The following is a 19,200-nucleotide window of genomic DNA, read 5'->3' on the forward strand; positions in this document are numbered from 1 at the left end:
ACACTTCTAATAACAATATGAGCCTGTCAGTGGCAAAAACAAACACTTTTAGTTGACTTAAGTTGATGGTGCTCAATTGCCCACAGGGATTACACTGCAGCATGTTTCACCGCTGCTCATTATCGGACCAATTTCAAAAAATGTTGTTCCGATTAGTCACTAAGACACAAAAACATGGGAAAATTGGGTCCAAGTTGGACAATACTAAGTCACCCTTTAACTGACATACACCGCTGCAACAACAAAAATCATGTTATGTTGCTACCAAAAATGTTTTGCACTGGTCAGGGGGTATGTGGCTGAAAACATATTTCAAAGGGGGTACATGATTGAAAAAGTTTGAGGACCACTTCCCTAAGGCATAGCTTTGTCATAATACTATAAGCCACTGCACCTCATCTGACTGACAAAGTGCACAGGCTTATTTTTTTATCACCGGAACACCATCTTCAGTGTGACTGAGGAGGATCTGCCAGGTTGAACGACAGAGGACTCTTCTCATGTGTTTGGGGCAGGGAGGGAAGAAAGCTTTCCATCAGTGATTAGTAGGTCACAGCACAGAACATCACAGCAAAGATCTACAGCCAAAACCACAAGCCTCTTTGTGCCAGATCAAACTCTGAGAAACACTCTTTGTGTGTGTGTGTGTTGTGTGTGTGTGTGGCAGCTTGAAAGAGAAAAAAGTCTGACGTCAAAACTGGGTTGGGTGTGAAGAAGGCCCCAGAAGTGTACACCAGAGAAGACGGATGGTTGGAAAATTTAGGAGAGCGTGAAAAACGAGGGTATATGTGAAGTGTGTAAAAAGTTTCACTCGTAGGTTATTTACAGACACTTTTATTATACATTTATATAACAAAATACAGTTTCTTAACTTTGTCTTTTGAGAAAAGACGACAGGAAAGAGGGTGGAGAGTATGGCAGTAAACCAACACAACAGCACTGAGTGGGATTTCACAGAGCGAGGAATCCTGCTCTAGGCAAACACACCAATAGCTGACTCACTCATAAAGACAATCTTGTTAAAAAGAGAACTTTGAGAAGGTTGGGCTATGTGTGTATGTGTGTGTCGGTGTAGACACGGACGCACACTCCACTAAGCTTGAGTCATTATCAGCTTGCGTTTCATCCAGTAAGCCATCCGAGTGTCCAGATGGTCAGAAAAGCTGCTTCAATGCTCTCCCTCTTTCTCCCTCCCTGCCACACACTCTCCTTTGGAAAAGAAAAAAGGTTATGCCAGCGATCGACTGAAGCCAAATAGGGGAGGGATACAGATTGGATGTCAGGTGGATTTAACTGCAAGAGGAGCAGCCAAAGACCAGAAAGCTGAATTCAGATCAGTTACCGCTCCCTGCTCTGTCCCTTTCTATTTTCTGCTTGGATGATATATAGAATTCAAATAAAAGAACAAAATTCAAGTGCTACCGCTCTCTATTATTGTCATGGGTAAAAACTGCCAGCAGGCTGACTGCCCAGTGTCTGCTCCCTTAGCTTGCCAGTTTAATGTGAATTGAAGTAGTGTGCATTTTGTTTATGGCAGTCTGAGAATGCAAATATCCCCAAAAGATAATAAAAGGTGCAGTATTATCCCTCTGTGAGCCCCTGATCTGCTGCAGGCTCCCATATTTTCAGGCTGAAGTGCACACAGGGACTGGGATGGGTAGAGAGGGTTAAAATGGTCAGAGCTAAGGAGACTGGAGGCTTTGTGTTGCAGGTATTATCTGCAGTATAAAAGCTGCTGGAGTGGTAACACAAGAGCTCCCTCTCTTCTGTTTCCCTCAGTAGCCGTACTTGTCATTTAGGTGTGTGCGGCCATCTCCAGTCTGACCTACAAGTGAAGAAAAAGCTGGAGTTAGCACCAGAAGGATTCACATTTACATACCAATTCATGATGTATGACATGTTCAAAGAAAGGAAAAACAATACAAAATGAAATAAGATGCTTGGGATGTCCCAAATGCACTGAGGGATTACTGAATGGGCTTAATGGGCACAGGCCGAGGGGCCCAAAGTGTAAGGGGGGCCTGCTGGCCCTCGCCTGCAAAATGTCGCTGAGATTAACATGTATTGACCAGGAAGAGATTTAAAAATGTAGACAAAGAGATGCAGAGGAACTGCAACAACACACAAAATAACTACTAACAGGGGCAGAACAACCACAAAGAAACAAAAAACAACCAAAAAAAGACAAAATAACCACAAAGAGACACAAAGAACCCAAAAATGCCAAAATTATCTCAAAGACACAAAACAACCAAAAAAGACACAAAATTAACTCAAAGAGACACACAATTATCTCAAAGAGACACACAATTATCTCAAGATCCAAATCCAAAACAACAACACACAAAAAAGGCTAAACAACTACGTCTGTGTTTTGCTCCTACGTAGGACACATTGGGGGCCTTTTGGTGTGTGCCCATTGACCCCACTGTCTGATAATCCGCCGCTGCTCACAAGAACAAATTCACCCAACTGACCTGTAGCCCAGCTTCCTAATTGCTGACTTGTATGCAATCATCAAACCAATTACAACCCTAAAATGACGTAGTGCAATTAGTACTGACCCTAACTTTAAGCTGAGTTTGGCAGCTGTTTCAAAGTTTGTTTTTATTTAAGCTTATCTTATCCTTTTTACGTGACTTTAATCTGCATTCCTCAGCTAACAATGAAAATGTTGCTGCAATTTCAACTGGACAAATGGACCATGAAAGCCTGTTTACTTCCTCTCATCACGTCCTTGAAAAAAATGCATTCCTCCCACCATTCCTGTGCTCAGTAGGCCAGGGACGTACAAGCCTGTCAGTGTCAACAAATACGGATGCAGAAAATAGAATGGCACTGGTCTCGCACCAAGTCATCCTGGGTATCTGCTTTTTTCATATCTGAATTTCAAATACTGCTCTTATTTGAACTCTTGACCCTCAGTCAAGCAAAGGTCTACAGATTTAGACATGAGCTTATATCTCACTTATAAGAATGGTGACATGGTTAAGACACTGCTTGCTTGATAAGATTGACTATGACATAAAGACATGGTCAATTGGTCAATATGTGGCGGAGTCTAGTGCAAATAGTCATGAGTTAGAGTTAGTTATGAATAGTCATACCTGAAGGAGGCACCCAGACACAGTAATCAGGGTCGTCTTCTGGATACTGTGCAGAAAGCTGCCCTGGTGGCTGTGGAAGCAGATCATAAGGAAATTCAATCAATGTCACACTTTTCTGTATCTAGAATTGTGTGTGTGTGTGTGTGTGTGTGTGTGTGTGTGTGTGTGGTCCTACCCTGCTGGGGCCCATCACTTTCTTCTTCACATTCTTTCTGGGTCTGGGCTCTGCTTCTGACTCTTTGTCGCCTCCTGCTTTGGACTCTATGAAGACATAGGTATAGTGCATTAGTACGGAAGCCCAGTTCTGCCAGTGTGATGAAATAATGACTGAAGCGGGATTTATACATCTGCATCGAATTGACCACATACCCCACGCCACAGCCTGACATGCACCTCCCCAAAAATGTAACTACACGTCGCAGCTACACAGACCGGTCTATCTTTGTAAGCTGAAACCATTTCCCTCAGTGGAAACAAAGCTTTTATTAACTTTATTTCACAGATGAGAAACAATAAATTGTAAAGACAATAAAGCCTCCACAAAAATAGCATTTTAAGTCTTGCGTGTGATTTATCCTGGCTTCATATGAGTGAGGGTATCTCTGCTAGTCCCAAGGATAATTTATACAGTGTAAAATGCCTAATATGGAACCAATAAAACACAGTAGCCACCTGGACTTGATGGGGCTGCAGCCTTGTTGTTGCTGCGCTGAGGAACCTGCTCCACTGCTTCAGCACACTCCTCAACTCTCCTCTGTTTGTGCTCTAATATAAGGTCATATGGACAAAAACAAAGTGTGATCATTAGGATATGCACTGATCTACAAAAACAAATCATTTGTCATTTCTCCTTATATAACTCTGTGTATGGATGATACAAAGACAACAGTGTGCTTGTGTGTATATTACAGATCTACTGCCACCCAGTGGCACAAGAAATTAACAATACAACTAATGAACATGCTATGACGATCTCAGAAAACCAAGAAACAGAAGGCATGTTTTCCTCCCTTTCTTCCTTATTAATGTCAGCTTCAGAAAACCTTCCTCCAGTTGTGATGACTTCTTACCTCTCGGCTCCTGGGACATTGCTGCCTGCTGTCTTTGCCGCCCCAAGGGGGAGCTCTCTTGAGACATGGCTGCACTGGACTCCTCAGTGTCGACATCAGTCTCAGTAATGGCTGCGCACTCTTTATCGTCATTATCCTCATTTCTCTCTGCCTCCTCCTCCTCCTCCTCCTCCTCCTCGTCTTCCTCCTCTTCTCCACTGGGTGGAAGTTCTTTCATGTTGAAGAGCTCGGCGGGCAAGTTGGGGCGCTTTGGAGGCAACTTCTACAAGAGAGAAGAACACATCAATAGAAGAAAGATGCTGAGCAGAAGACAGTAAGGAAATATGTTTTCAGAGGAATGAAAGAGTCAGGTAATTAGACTAAATTATGACATGACAAATAACACCTACCCCAATGGTACCAGTCTTCAGTTTGAATTTGCTTCCTCCCTTCATGGCTCCAAACAGTGGTAAGACTTTTTTAGGCTTCGCTGCCTCCGAGCTACCACTATCACACCAAAACACATCAAAATATGCTAAGTATTTAAATGTAGCCTGATATGTGTACTGGAATAAAAGCCTTTTCCATTAATTTGATCACATTATCTCCTGACAAAAAGATGTAAAACCTATTCCCATACTTGTCGTTCACATAATCTACATGGAAACTTGCTGATGTTTCAGTATATTTGCTTAAAGGAATACTTCGCCCTTAAAAATCAACATTTGCCTATCAGTTACTCACCCTGTGTTATGTTGATTTTTTAAAGAAAACATAGTTTTTCTTATATGCCTCTGTTAAAACAAGGAATCAAGAAGCTGGAAAAATTCCTCTTGAATTGAAGTCATAGGGGTCCATGTTAAACAACAGCAAAACCATATCAAAACGTTTCCTTACAAACTCTCACACAACTCGTGCAGTATAATGCAAGTGTCATTTATCCAGTTGTATGCTCAGTATGTCCCAAACAGACCGCCCTGTCTGACTGGGAACTGAACTTAAACTAAAACTTACCTATGCTCTCTTCAAAGCCAGACCTCATTTACAAATATAGTAATTTTACCTTGCTGAACACAGGAGCTGTTTGTCTATCACTGCCTTGGTCAGTTAGTTGTTAGTTTGTTTGTGATATTGTGTGACTTTGGTGTGTATAAGGGTTAGTTTGGATTCATCAAAGTCACACAATAACACCAACAAACTATCAGATTGAGGCTGTGTTAGACCAGCAGCCCCTCTGGTCAGCGAGGTAAAATTACTGTTTTTGTCAGTGGAGTCTGGCTTTGAAGAGAGCATAGCTAAGTTTCAGTTTTAGGTCAGTTCCCAGTCGGACGTACTCAGGAAGTACTGAGACTTAATACGCAGTGTTACCATAAGGCTCAAATATGTTTTGTGGCCCCAGGAAGATTTTTTATCATTATTTACGATCAAAAATGACAGTTAAGGTTGCTGACCCCTGTCCTAAAACTACCAGAGTGACCCCTTCTTGAACGCAGCACCGTGTCTAACCTCGGCAGCAGCGAGGGCATCTGTGCAGGCCGTGTGAGTTCCACCAGTTTTCGGAGCCTCTGAGCATCTTTGCGCAAGTCTGCCACGTGCACGTGAAGCTTCCTGCGCTCCACGGCGTCCATCGCTGCCTCACTTCGCACTGCGGTCATGAAAGCATCCAGGGGGTCCTCGGTGGAAGAGCCGGGGAAGTCTGAAAGGAGGGATGAAACGTACAATAACATGAGGAGAACAGGCATCTGTAGGTAGTGCGGCATCTGTCCAGTGCACAGTGAACACCCAGGCGATCATGACTCACCTCCTCTACCACCGCTGAGCTTTTTCTGAGTGTCTGCCAGCTCCTTCTCCACCTCTGACAGTTTGGCCACCTACATGAAAATCAAATACATGTATGTTACCACAGAAACATACAGTGTGCTCAGCACTATAGAGCAAGTGCAGTTTACAGTATAGGGTTGTTTCCGAGGTGAAGAGAGTTTTATATTATTTCCAGTACAAACAGCAGCTCCCATGAGCAGACAGGGAGCACCTACATTTATATATTTATGTATTACCATTATTCTGACAGAGAGGAGACGCAGGCACCTCTTGTGTGGTTTGTGGTTTTATATAAATACTCCAGCAAAGGAAAAAAACAGCTACTTGAAGTCAACATTTACAGATGTGGGAGTAAAAGAACAGAATCCGTTGATGTTGCTACACGTTCTGCTCTGTAGAGGATTTCATTACCTTGTTCCAAATATCAACCAGAAACAGATGGCACCTTTAGCAGCACGCTTTGTAGCCATGTTGTAGTGGCATGGTTCTATGGATGGAAGTGTATTAGTCAATCACCACACCGAAACATGTCAATAGTTATTGGATGGATTAGAGATTAGGTTTGGACATTTGCGTTTTTCCCTCTAAACTGTTAAAACTTCGGTGATCCTTTAACTTTCCATTTAACGCCATAACCAGGTCAAATTTTTAACATGTCCACTTCTTTGCTTAATGACCACATACCTGCAAAACTCATGACAGTCCCATCAGAATTCCCTGTACTTTGTGTTAAGTGCCAATATGCGACTGTTAGCATGCTACCACAATTTACTAGCTCTCTCCAGCACTAAGCAAGAAGCAGCAAACCAGGAAGACAGTAAACATGGAGGGGACTCTGGGGAAATGCAAGAACATGTCTCGCTTCTCTTGTACTGTGGAACAGCAGGATAAACTGGTGGAGCTGTGGAAAGTTTAAATTGGTTTGTTTGCAAGCACTTATTTTATAAGAAATCTTCAGTTTTGAAACAATTCCCCTCTCATTCCCACACTCTCCTCCCACTATATTAGCCCAGCTAACCAACAGAGGTAGCAAGTTGAGGCAACAAAATCCAAACTGTAGAGTTTAGAATTATGTGTTTTTGCGAACACTTAGGGAATTGTTAGTATGTTGTATTTCTTAAAGGGAGTTTGGCATATTATTTTCCACCAGGAGCAGGATGGGAAATAATCTCAAAAGCAATCTAGTTGAAGTCTTGCAAATAGTGACCCCGAGAGATCAGACTTCAGTCTTTTAAAATCTTTTCAAAGTCTTCCACTGTGTGGAAGACACAAGTCTTGTTCATCATCAGATGTCATACGTTACACTGATGATATGTGTTTAGTTTCTTTTAGTTTCTCATCTGTGAATCAAACCTTTGTGAATCCACAGAACAATGACATTATGCTGGAGCATCATGCTGAACACAAAGTAAGGCCAAATTAATTATCACAAAGGTGGTGATTAAAGATGTAGTGAATCAGAATGTTGTCAAATTCCCCAGTGGTGTGTAGCAACACGAGCAGATCATTACCAATGATTCATAGGTCTCTGGCCGCTCCTCAACCTTTCCCGCCTTTTTCATTCTCTCCTGCCTCTTCCTCTCCACTGTGCCGGTTCGATCCAGGAAGGTGTCGTCATCACTGTCGTAGTAGTCCTCATCTTCCCAGTTCTTCTTCTTGCGCTTGCGGGACACTGGAGATATGATGCAACACAGGAAAAACATAAGTACAAGCTATAACCCCCAGATGATGGTTCAGAATTTTACTTTCAGAGCTCATACCCAGGGTTCTGCATTGGATATGCTCATGTTTTTGGTAAATGGTGACCTAAACATATTCATTTGCAACTAATGAACACTCTTAAAACAGTTAACGATGCTCAGGCACTGTATTTTATGGCACCCAAATATTTACTACACCCAGCACGCTGGTGTTGTGTTGAAGACTGTTTCGCCGTCGATATGAGGGTGGGGGGGGTGCTAGGCATTTTTACAGAAAGTAAACACTATTCAACGGGGAAACAGACTTCAACAAAACATCAGCATAGCTAGTACAACTGGCAATTCATAAAATGCATCTATTGGTGCTGTGGAAGCCAGTTCATATGAATATCTGGAATATAGTACAGTCTCCAGTGGGGAAAAAAATCTCACATTTTTATGCAAATTGTAAAACGCCAGGTCTCAGAAAAGAAGTCAGAACATCAGCTACATGGGCAACAAATTTGAAACAATGCATCAAGTTAAAGCTTTCGACCAGTCTTGGGAAATATCTGCGAGTCAGTGATGATCACAAGATTTTGTTTCAGTTAAAAAAAAACTGAAAAAATGCACCTAAACTTGTCCATTTTAATCTGTGTGACCTGAACGTTGAGCCAACTCTTGTGAAGTGTGACTGTGCACAACACTCTTCATACCTGCTTCCTGGCGGAGCAGCCCTCTGGCTTCCAGCATCCGACAAGCCTCCAGGCAGCACTGGATGGCTGCTTCCTTCTTCTTCCCCGTGTGGGTCACCTCAGCAACCAGCTGCCGGCCCGTGGCATCATCCACCGGAAGCCTGACACAAACATCAACATGAACTGTGTGACTTTATACACACGTAACAACCTTTCTGACAGCAAGGACACATAAACTGTACCATCATAAATCAGGGGTTTCCCGTCACTCACTTTATTCTGCAGAGCCAGCTGCCATGGCTTTTGTCTTCATACTCAAACTCCAGCTCCTCTCCTAGTCGAGAAAGAAGTCGAGAAATTCAATAAACACAAGTACAAGTACAAAAACAGGAGAAGCAGACATCTGTGGATTAACAATAAGTCTTCTCACCTTCCCTGTCATAGAAGCCCTGCAAAGCCTTCTTTGGGTCTTTTAGGTACGCAGCTTCCTGGTCCTCATGGAACTCTGTAGAAAAAGGGTTTTCCTCATTCTCGTCTTCCTCTGGAACCGCCTCCTCAGCTGCACCGTGGATTCATGGAGACAGATGGAATGAAAGGGAAGGAGAGGACAAAAGGATTAACGTGCCTCTTTAGTCACTCACCTTAAGAGCAAGTCAGCACCAGCTCACTCAAGATGACAACACAGCAATATGTCAACACAGATGATACGTAACGTTCTGTAGCATAATCCTGCAACCAGAAGAAAAGCTCACCCATTCCCCACGAGCAGCCCGAGTCTTCGTTTGACAGTTTGCTCCGGCCCTTGTTGCTTTCGCCTTGCTCGTCCCCCTCCTTCTCCCCCTCATCATCATCATCATCAGAACCGTCTCCCATCATCCTCTTCTCCAGCTCTTCCCTCTGTTTTCGGGCTTTCTCCCTCAGCTCTGTCACTGTTAGCTCAGACTCCTCCTCTTCATCAAATTCTGGACCCTGTGGGAGGAGGAAAAGGGAAGAGAACTCCACCTATTGAGTTAAGCACTCCTATAAACATATACAATAAAGACATACGCAATCTTATCTTGTAGCCTGACACATGATGGGCTTTTTTAAAGGATCAAAACTGAAGCAGCAGACTTGCTAGTTTTCAGAATGAATCCATCTGACTGGACTGTGAGCTTCCTGATTTAAACTAGATTTCACGTGGTTTTTGAAGTTGTCATCAGACTGTTTGTGTTGTGTTAGAAGCCACCTAGGAGGACGGTAACATCAGTGCATCAGGGATCACATTCTCCAGGAAGACATTCAACACAGCGCAGGTCTCCTTGTAGATCAGACCAGATATGTGCTTTATTCCATCATGGCTAGCCAAACAGTGGATAGCAGGCTATGTGATTCCCTGGATGTTATCATCAAAAACTTAACGGTGACGCTTGGCACCTCCTTTACAGAGTCCTTTTCACTCATCTTCTCTGATTGGTCACTCTGTTCAGCAGAGTGCTTCTTCTTCATCTTATTTTCAAGTTATTTAATTTGACAGGGTTGGAATGCAAAGAGGATCACTGTGTTTGTGTATTATTGCTGTTTAAATGTATCGTATGGCTTTTAAAACATATGTCAGGTAGTAGTTACGTATGGCCAGAATTCTGGAATATTAACAGCTACACTGGTCATCAAAAAAAAAAAAAAAAAAAAAAAAAAGTCTAGCATTTACTGTAGCACCACCAAGTTTTCATTAGTAGTTTTGAGTTGTGCTGTCTAAAGTATAGTTTTATGGATACATACTGATTCTGACTCTTTAAATCTGTTTAATACTCATTTTCTGGAGTATTCTTGCTCTCTCTTATTGTTAATGTTTGCATCAAAGTCATTTTGTTGTCCTCTGCTGCTAACCAACAAAAAAAAGTCCTTGTTGTCATGTTATACCCTTCTTAAATATATCTTTCAATTTTTTATTTTTTTTTAAATTTGTATGCCCTAAATTTTAATCTTTTCTCAGTGGTTTCGAAAATGTTTTTTCAAGGTACTGTATCGTTGTTCGAAGTTTTCATTTACCAAATACCTGCAAATCTTTTAACGTTCCCATCAGAATGTCAGAAGCGATAGCAGGCTGAGAAAATGGCAAAATTATGCTAAAGATTGACGTTATTAATTACGGAAGCGTAGTGCATTCACTTGACAAATAAAAAAAGCCCTGTTTTTTGGAGTAATTTATTTATTTTTTCTGTTTTTCTGAGTAATTCTTCCCCTGTTTTTCGTGGTAATTTTTTTCCTGAACGAGGAGATGAGATACTTCAAACTCTCGCGAGAAGCTCCCACCTGGCACCTGCAAGTGACCCCTGCATCCATGGTGACTCCTGCTCATGGATGTATTTTGCATCCGTGCTCCTGCTCCCAGACAATTTCAACTACGGGATCAATAAGGGTAAGGCACGTAATTAGTTACACACAGGGTATGATAATCTAGCTATGTTTTCGACTGCATCCTTCTAGTGTAGGCCTATCGCTCAATGTAACAGGTTAGGTTAGTAACAGGTTGTAACAACGTTAGCTGACAAACGTGCATGGGCATGATTTCATTTCCGATATTACTGTGCACCCCTAAATCTGAGTGGGGTTTATTCTATTAATTTTGCAAATTTATTTAGTTCTTGTATAGTTTGTTGTGTCTGTGTATGTGGCAAAAAATTAAAAATGATAAAATAATTATAATGATAGCAAACAGCTCTAAATATAATTTATAAATAGAAAATGTATGCTTAGTTTGATAGCTGGCATGCATGTTACTGAAGCTGTCAGTGTTATCCTTCATATATTCATGTTAATATATTAAATATATTTAGGGGGCTCCACGTCATGATTTACCTGCAAGATAAAAAGCCTCGTGCTCCCACCAAACTTTAAGACATGTCCCACACGGAGCCTGATGTAGGTCTTCGGGGGGATCTTGTTCTTGTTGACCACAGTGCCGTGTGTGCTGCCCAGGTCATGGATGTAAAACCCTCTGTCCTCGCCCACAGAGCCTCCCTCTCCAGCCTCTCTGCGGTACTGAAGCACTGCATGGTACCTGGAGATCGAGGGATGCTCCAGAGAGACGTCACACACAGGTAAACGTCCGACCACGATGTAACTTTTCTGTGTGAGGGGCACCGTGTCCACGATGGCGCCGTTTTTAAGGATCTCCAGCGCATATGGGACGTCTGGAGCCGTGCCACCCCAGGGCGGCTCTGTGTATGGGATAGGGGGGAATTTACCAGCTGGGGGTCCTTTAGTGGGGAGCACCCTGGGTTTAGCCTCTGGCTTGGTTTTGACAGGAGCCACATTCTTGTCTTGAACTCTTTCCGGCTTGTCCTCATCTTGGCCTTTTTCGGTGGTCTTGCTTTCAGTAACAAGCCCAGAAGTAGTTTCGCTAGCAGTGTGTACAACTTCAGCTTCGTTATTTTCTTTCACATGTTTTGTCTCGGCTGCTGCTGGTTTGGACGGAGCAGAGACGTTACTGCGTTTGCTGGTGAGGGAAGGCGCCGCGAAAAGAGTCGGTTTTTTAAAAGTGTCCTCTGTTTCCGGTTCAGTTTTCTGTAATTCTTTCTTTTCGGGTTCTCCTCCGTTTTCTGTGGCCGAGCACTCACCCGTTTCCATCGCAGAATCCATTTGTTCATCCGTTATTTTCACACACACATCTGACGGCGGGGAGGCGGCCATGTTTATTTGGTGCGACTGTTAATTCTGCCCGGTTTTTCAAAGCCTCTATAAAACTCCCCAAAACCACCAATAAATAATGTATATGGGAAGAAAGGCGTTCAAATGTTTTGCATGGCTACTAAATTGTATTTTAACGAGACCTTCAATTTCATACTAATCAAAATAAATGGTTTGTAGCGGAACTAAATATTTTGTTCAGCTGTTCAACCGGGTTTTTAGCAGCAAGGACGAAAATGCTTAGTTCCGGTGCAACTTCCTCCAAAGATGCAAGGGCCGCTGGTTTAAAATATCCGCAGATGTTTTATTCACCCCTGTGTAACGTGAGTTGTTATTGTTGTTGCAAATTATAAATGAATAGTTTAACTAGCTAAACATCCGTGCTACGCACTAACCTAGCTAGCATTTAGCTTAGTCGTTGCTCCTCCGTGAATAAACTCTTCGCTAATGCGTTCTTTCTTGTATGTTCATGCTGTGCGAAACTCCAGTCAGACACCTGACATTTTGCGTTGTCTTGCTATCCGGCAAACACATATACCTGTTAAACATTGACTTCAGAGCGTACAAGAATCAATGCACATTACTTTTCAATTCGGCATTGATTAAAGTGTGCCTAACTGCGTTGTCCGATACTTTTTTAACCATTAATTTTGCATTACCTCCCAGTATCTTTTTCCATCATAAAGGCAGTGCAATCCGATTAAAATTGCCAGTATTTTCTTTGAAACATGTTGTCTTTTGGCCACATCTATGCCGAAATAACCAGAAGACATGTACATTTTTGCAACATTGCTTACAATATTGTCTACGAGTTGTGCACGTTTGCCACCATGCAATCAGTAATACATTTCACAGTTATTGAGTAAAGTTTGGGGTGATCTTCTACTGTGTATCAGCTAAAAACGTTACCTTCTTAACTATTCCTAAAAAGCCGAAGACAGTCATAAACTGATTAAAGCCTAGTGAATGTGGTGTGTAAAAATCTGAATCGATGCTATTGTTAAAGTTTTATTTGTTTATTTAATCTGATGATATTTTGATTTCAATGGTCACTCCAACTTCTCCACCTTTCCAAATTTTCAGATTCAATCCGAGTTTGAATCTGGCTTGTGTCTTTGATCACTCAGCATGATGCGTTACTGGGGTGAGATCCCTGGGCCTGCAGGGGCTCCTCCCAGTCGCAGCTCCTTTGACTTGCTCCAACGTGAGTTTCGCTCAGTGGAGATGCAGGACCCTCCCCTGCACCAGCCCTCAGCCCAGCGTCCGCGGCCCACCACGATGTTGGACATCCCCTCAGAGCCGTGCAGCCTCACCATCCACACAGTGCAGCTGTGTCAGCATGCACGCCGCCTCCGTGGCCTTTTGTCAGCAGCCCAAGCCCAGGCTCAGGGTCAGAGCTCAGCATCCTCTGAGGGTGGCAGCAGGCTGGAGGAGGCTGATACCAACCTGCCTTTGCGTCCTCCTACCCCACCTGCCATGCCAGATGACTTACTACCTGCGGACAGCAAAGCCCCGCGGCAGCCCTTCCTGCTCCGCCACAGTGACCCTGAAAGTGACTTCTATAAGTAAGTTCTCATTTGTGTTGCTGAGATGCAGTACTCCTGTCTTTGTGATTGAATGTGTTCATATCCGGTAAAGCATCTAAATTGCAGGCTCATCAGTCACTCAGACTTTATATTAACTTCTTTTACATATCTGCATTTCGCAGATGTTATCTGAGTCAATTGAGCAACCAGTCATCATTAATCTCCTTTTATCTCCTCTGGTTTTTCCATCATAAGGGGTAAAGGCGAGCCTGTCACAGAGCTGACTTGGCACTCTTGCAGACAGCTCCTCTATCAGTCAGTGGCCACCATCTTGGCTCACGCCGGCTTTGAGTCAGCCCAGGAGAGCGTGCTGGAGACTCTGACCGACCTGGTCCATGAGCATTACCTGCGCCTCTCCCGCATGCTGCGAGTGGCGGTGGACCGGGAAGCTCGGCTTGGAGCAAGTCCCTTCCCAGACGTGGTGGAGCAAGTGTTCCATGAGGTGGGCATTGGCAGCGTGCTGGCCCTGCAGCGCTTCTGGCAAGTGCGGATCAAGGACTATCACAGCTACATGCTGCAGGTGAGGCTGGCAGTGGGTTTGTAGGGTTGTGCTATTTGACAAATTATTCTGTAAGATGATATACAATTTTTTAAACTCTATATGATTTTGGCATAGTTTTTTAATTATTCATAAATGACACATTATTTGATCTTCTAGAAAATGTATCACATGTAAGTAAGATATCATGATAAAAAAATTGCATAGACTGTGATAAAAGATTTTATCTGTAAGCCCCACTTCTATTTATTTTTTATTCATTTATTCTCAGGAACAAAACACATCGATCAGCATCACTGTGTGTGTGCCAGTGTTATCCTTTTCAACTGTTGTCCCTCGGCCAGATGTTAAATTGGCTGATGAAACAACAAAAAAACGCACACAGCATTTTAAATTAGAGCCAGAGAAAGTAAAACATGAACAGCTAAACAGGATGAAGAGCTGACAGACATAAGGCAACATCATGCTTGCTAAGTAGGACATGTACAAAGCAGGCAATTATACAAAACTGTTGTCATGCAGACAATCAGTGTAACAGCAGTGACAACATGACAACATAAAACCAAATTGTGTTTCTCAAATTTTCACAGTTTCACACTTACAACTTAACTTTTTGCAATTTGGTTGATATTTTTTGAAAACTGCTTTGCATCACGAAGCAATTTGTGTGTAGAGCAGAAGCTCTGGCGTAGACCAGCAGCAGAGGGTCTTCATTTTCTCTGTCATTGGTTAAGTGCTGAAATGATTAATTGTTTAAAGAGTTTGTTTACAGAAAAATCATTCTCAGCAATTTAAATGATCAATTATTTGTTTCATTTATCAAGCGAAACATCTAGCAATCTGTATTCCCAGCTTCTCCAGTACGAAGATGATCTGCTTTCTCAGTCATTTTTATAATTGTAAACTGAATATTTTGGGGTTTTGGACACACCAGACTAAGATAAAAACCTAGGCTACTTAAATTTCAGGAAAAATGAGTGGTGACACATCACACAGCAACGTACAGGTGTAGCATTAATGATTAAGCTGACCGTTTAAACTTTTAATAATGATAATGAGACTGAGCTGAGCAGTTACATTTTACATTTGCATAACACTAATTAATCAGAGCAGCTTAGTTTGGAAAGGCAAATAGCTCCAGCAGTCAGTGAGAGAGGGGAAAAAAAGTGACCATGGTGTGTCCCACCTTCGCTAACCAATGTCATGGGGAAAACAGTGGAAGATGTCACCACAGGCTCTGAAAAACTATTCAAATTCTGATCATTTCCCACTATATTAGAACATTCTGTAGGCAATACAGCAACAACAAGCAATACATTGGAAAACTAGTCAGCAGATTAAATAATAATGAAAAAATAATCCCACTGGGCACAGTGCTGAAAAAACATTTGCACGCTCCCATGGCTTCAGCACAACAACGCTGAATCATCTCCGAAAGCATAAAGAACTTTGTGCGAGTGAGAACAATGGACCGTATGGCAACTTGTGTGCAAGCTGCTTCAAAGTGAGACAGAAACCAAACTGAGAGATTCACTGTCTTCAGTTGCCAACATGACTTCTAAAGATATACAACTGAGGAGTTCTGTAGAGAGCAGAAAGTAGCGCTGATCCTTTGTGTCTGTGATCAATAAATTATGTGTTGGTTATTATTCATGCAGACTTTTTCCACATCTGACCTGATGTGACACGTTAGATGTGATCCTAGAAAAGAATAATGTGGTTGCCATTGAACTTAAAATACGAGATAATCTAGGCTCAGATCTTACATTTATTTATCTACAAACCTCCAACAGTAAAATTGGACTAACAAAGATTTTTCTCTTCCAGGTGAGTAAGGATCTGTCGGAGGAATATGAGCGACTGGTGAACCCAGAGAAGGCTCTGGAGGACTCCAAGCCCCCGAGGATCAAGGAGGAGCCCATGAGTGACATCTCTTTCCCTGTTAGCGAGGAGCCCGAGGCTGACCTGGCCTCAGGGGACCAAGCTCTGCCCATGGGGGTCCTCGGGGCCCACGGCGAGAGGCTGGCTGCAGGCCTGGATGGTGACCACTCACCTCACCCCTCAGGTGAGATTAGGGTTCTTGTTCAAATGTGTAGTCTGCATTCATCCCTCTATCTTTACTGTGCACTGATGTGAAGGTGCTGCTTGTATTGTTGTATCGTGAAGTGTGTCTCATTTAACAGGCAGCTTGCAGTCTTCTTGATACGTAACTGGGCAGTTGCTTAATAAGCTCTCTTCCATTAGTCTAAAATCACCTGAAAATAGGAATCGTTGTGTTTTCGTTACCTTAGAAAAAGTCATTTATATCTTCATACGGAGCAGATCCTCATCCATGGAGTGTTCTTCCACAGTAGCCCAGAAAGGACAAACCAAACAATGGCTCTAGATAGCACCATTCACATTTCTGCTGTCGTCGTCCTACACGCTTGGCACACAGGAGAAGTTTCATTTCTGCAGCTTCACTGCTAGATGCCACGAAATCCTACACATTAGAGCCTTAATTGTCAAATGTCAAAAACGCCCTTGTTTAACCGCCTTGCTCTCAAACTTGTGGCAAACAGCACAACATATGTGGAGTTTCACCCACATTCTTCACTGTCACCCAACTGAAGTCCTGTACGAGGATATTTGAAGCGCTTGCTTGCACTTCAGCTCATAAACTTTCCCTGTGTTCCGAAATGCATACTTTTTCTTTTACTACCAGCACATACAGCAGCTGCCCTGACAAAGAATGTACTGGGACCTACGACTTTGTTGTAACATTGCGCCTTGAACTTTGACTGTGTTGCTCATGTATCTGTAACAGTGGGAAAAAAAACAAAACGCCATCTGCCACATCCCTGTTGTTGTTACTTTGTAATGTATGTAGTTTTAACTGTCAAGTCATAACTGCAAGCATTGTAGATTCTAACATGTTATATTCACAGCAGTAAAAGTACATAGGCCATGCATTTCTGTCATGGTTATATTCACAGTTACGTCCTTTTTGACTATTTAATTTAGTTAAACAATTCATATTCCTATTATTATTATTATTATTATTATTATTATTATTATTAATATTATTATTATTATTATTATTATTATTATTATTACTGTCTATTCGACTGGTCATCAGTCACTTGAATGCTCTATCATCCGTCATTGCCGCTTCTGACAGCTGTCATCTGTTTGCAGCTCTTTCAATGTGACATATCTTCCGCTGTGTGAAGGATTGTAGCTCGAAATCGCCAGAAAAGCATGCCGACTTTCATACCTCAAAATGCCACCAGATGCAGGAGAACATCCTGAAATTTGGTGTACCACGTTCAACATACTGTGTGTGTACAGGGACACACTAAATCTTTTTAATTGCCCCAAGCAATCCTTATTGCTGAGCCCTGCATTAAACATGACCTATGTCATGTGTAGAGATGCAGGTACTCTGCAGTTAGCGAAATTACTACCATAAAACTGAGTCTGAAGCTGGATTTATAGTTGACACAAGGCATCCTGCTGTAGAAAATACAGGGTGTTACGTTTTGATAGTTCAGTGTAGGATATCACCCACTAAAAGAAGTGAACCTATACTAAACAACTGTACTGTACGTGATCAGGGCATGTGTTAAATTTTTATCCTTTCATTGTTATTTTAGTAAAGTTATGGCTGTAATTCTGAGAGCCACACAATAATACAGATGGCAACATTCACACTGGGCTTTATATTCAGGCTACTCTTTTAATGCAGTGGATTGTATCATTTTTCTTTCTCTCTTAAGGTGGGGGCGGGGCCAACAACTCCCCGCTGTGGCCACAAGTAAAAATGGAGCCGCAGGATGGCGAGGAGGGCCAGAGCGCTGGCCATCACCATCACCACCACCACCATCACCACGGCGTCTTGGGTGGAGATGTGTTCGAGGAGGGGGGGCCAATGTCCACCATGAGCGAGTCAGGAGGAGCCATGGTGCCGTCTCCCGGAGGCGCGGCATCAGAGGGCAGCTACGCTTCGCATTCGCCCGACTCCTTGATGGGCACCTCGCCCGTCTTCAACCAAAGACCTAAGAAGCGGGCGAAGAAGATGTGAGGCCAGATTTGTGGAGGCAAGACGCTTTGACCAACCAGCGAGTCTTCGACGTTAGTGACAGTTGACAGAAAAATGAGGTGGCGAAACACACCAGCTGTACAGTGTAGGACTCATCCGCAGCTGATGAGGTCATGGCCACTGCATAGACTGACTGGGACAATGATGTCATCAATGAACTGAACTGATATGGAAAAAGAAAAGAAGTTTTTCATGTTTGTTTTTATGAGTGTGTATAGTTTCTCTTGAAATAGCTGAAGATGTTGCCATTAAATATATAACGCGGTTTATTGTCAAAAGAATAAATGTCTTTTGAAGTATTTGTTTTGTCCTTTTGAGCTATTAATTGTTTTTAGGAAATATATGAGGGTTACAATTAGCCTAATGAATTGAAGAACAGCAAAAACTAAGTGGTCCAAAAGCAAATAATTTAGTTAAACAGCTTAATAATTCAGCAGAGTGGTTTGTTTTCCCAAGCTATTAAGTCTCTTTCTCCTCACATACCAATTACCGCCTGTGCCATTCATTACGATTATAAGACACTCCACCAAAAAGGAAAATATTTTTTTTTTTGCCTTCATGAACATGCTGTTGCATATTATGATGTATTTTCAACTCCTCATTTCCCTTCTGCAGCATACTTTACATGTAGCCCAATACGGCGGAACGACACACACTCTTCACACACCTGTCAACCTGAAGCCGCTCTGCTAAATTAGCATCTGTTTCAGTAATGAGGCAAAGCTGTGAATGCAACACCAGAGGCAATTATGGCTTGGTTGTCTGCATCATGAAGGCGACATCAATCCGGTCTTAATGGCAAATTAATTACGGCATGCATAACTCTGCATGCTGAATGAGCAGGCCTGTTTGAATACATGTGATTTTCTTTTGTGTGGGCCTCTTTCGTTTTCACAATGAGGTAGGTAATTGTCTGTACCACTGGGAAGTGCTGATGGGGTCACGTATTGGTATTCACTTAGCTGCATTGATTGTTGATTCACAGTTTTTGTGCCGCACCTTAAGAAATGT

The 19,200-nt window shown here is 42.5% G+C and overlaps 2 protein-coding genes across 5 annotated transcripts; one reads left to right on the forward strand and one right to left on the reverse strand.

Annotated features, from left to right (window-relative positions):
- Window positions 1–827: 827 nt before the first annotated feature.
- Window positions 828–12,032, reverse strand: slc4a1ap (solute carrier family 4 member 1 adaptor protein). 3 transcript variants are annotated; one of them, XM_078174971.1, is made up of 14 exons: window positions 11,193–12,032; window positions 9,104–9,320; window positions 8,782–8,910; window positions 8,625–8,685; window positions 8,373–8,512; window positions 7,489–7,649; window positions 5,958–6,027; window positions 5,663–5,852; window positions 4,567–4,663; window positions 4,178–4,439; window positions 3,780–3,872; window positions 3,283–3,359; window positions 3,108–3,177; window positions 828–1,825 (listed from the first exon to the last, which is right to left on the reverse strand). In XM_078174971.1, exons 1-14 carry the CDS (start codon window positions 12,024–12,026, stop codon window positions 1,776–1,778), a joined length of 2,451 nt encoding a protein of 816 aa, XP_078031097.1. In that variant the 5' UTR covers window positions 12,027–12,032; the 3' UTR covers window positions 828–1,775. The 3 variants fall into 3 exon arrangements, with proteins under 3 accessions (XP_078031097.1, XP_033499366.2, XP_033499367.2); XM_033643475.2 differs by having other exon boundaries at window positions 3,283–3,368; XM_033643476.2 differs by lacking the exon at window positions 3,780–3,872 and having other exon boundaries at window positions 3,283–3,368.
- A 199-nt stretch (window positions 12,033–12,231) lies between these two features.
- Window positions 12,232–18,488, forward strand: supt7l (SPT7 like, STAGA complex subunit gamma). Of its 2 annotated transcripts, none has more exons than XM_033642188.2 (5): window positions 12,232–12,346; window positions 13,107–13,588; window positions 13,805–14,129; window positions 15,936–16,173; window positions 17,867–18,488. In XM_033642188.2, the coding sequence occupies exons 2-5, from the start codon at window positions 13,152–13,154 to the stop codon at window positions 18,169–18,171; spliced, it is 1,305 nt and encodes a 434-aa protein (XP_033498079.1). In that variant the 5' UTR covers window positions 12,232–12,346; window positions 13,107–13,151; the 3' UTR covers window positions 18,172–18,488. The 2 variants fall into 2 exon arrangements, with proteins under 2 accessions (XP_033498079.1, XP_033498080.1); XM_033642189.2 differs by having other exon boundaries at window positions 12,253–12,346; window positions 13,151–13,588.
- Window positions 18,489–19,200: the final 712 nt, after the last annotated feature.

This window comes from Epinephelus lanceolatus, chromosome 15, assembly GCF_041903045.1.
Source record: "Epinephelus lanceolatus isolate andai-2023 chromosome 15, ASM4190304v1, whole genome shotgun sequence".
NCBI lineage: Eukaryota > Metazoa > Chordata > Actinopteri > Perciformes > Serranidae > Epinephelus > Epinephelus lanceolatus.

Excerpts from the sequence above, each read along its gene's own strand:
- slc4a1ap (XM_033643475.2), bottom strand. The coding sequence starts at position 12,026 with ATGGCCGCCTCCCCGCCGTCAGATGTGTGTGTGAAAATAACGGATGAA. Across the intron at positions 3,178-3,282 it reads AAGTGATGGGCCCCAGCAGG|CCACCAGGGCAGCTTTCTGC; the intron begins GTAGGACCACAC and ends CTGCTTCCACAG. Across the intron at positions 1,826-3,107 it reads TGTCTGGGTGCCTCCTTCAG|GTCAGACTGGAGATGGCCGC; the intron begins GTATGACTATTC and ends CTTCACTTGTAG.
- supt7l (XM_033642188.2), top strand. The coding sequence starts at position 13,152 with ATGATGCGTTACTGGGGTGAGATCCCTGGGCCTGCAGGGGCTCCTCCC. Across the intron at positions 13,589-13,804 it reads CCTGAAAGTGACTTCTATAA|GGGTAAAGGCGAGCCTGTCA; the intron begins GTAAGTTCTCAT and ends TTCCATCATAAG. Across the intron at positions 16,174-17,866 it reads CCACTCACCTCACCCCTCAG|GTGGGGGCGGGGCCAACAAC; the intron begins GTGAGATTAGGG and ends TTCTCTCTTAAG.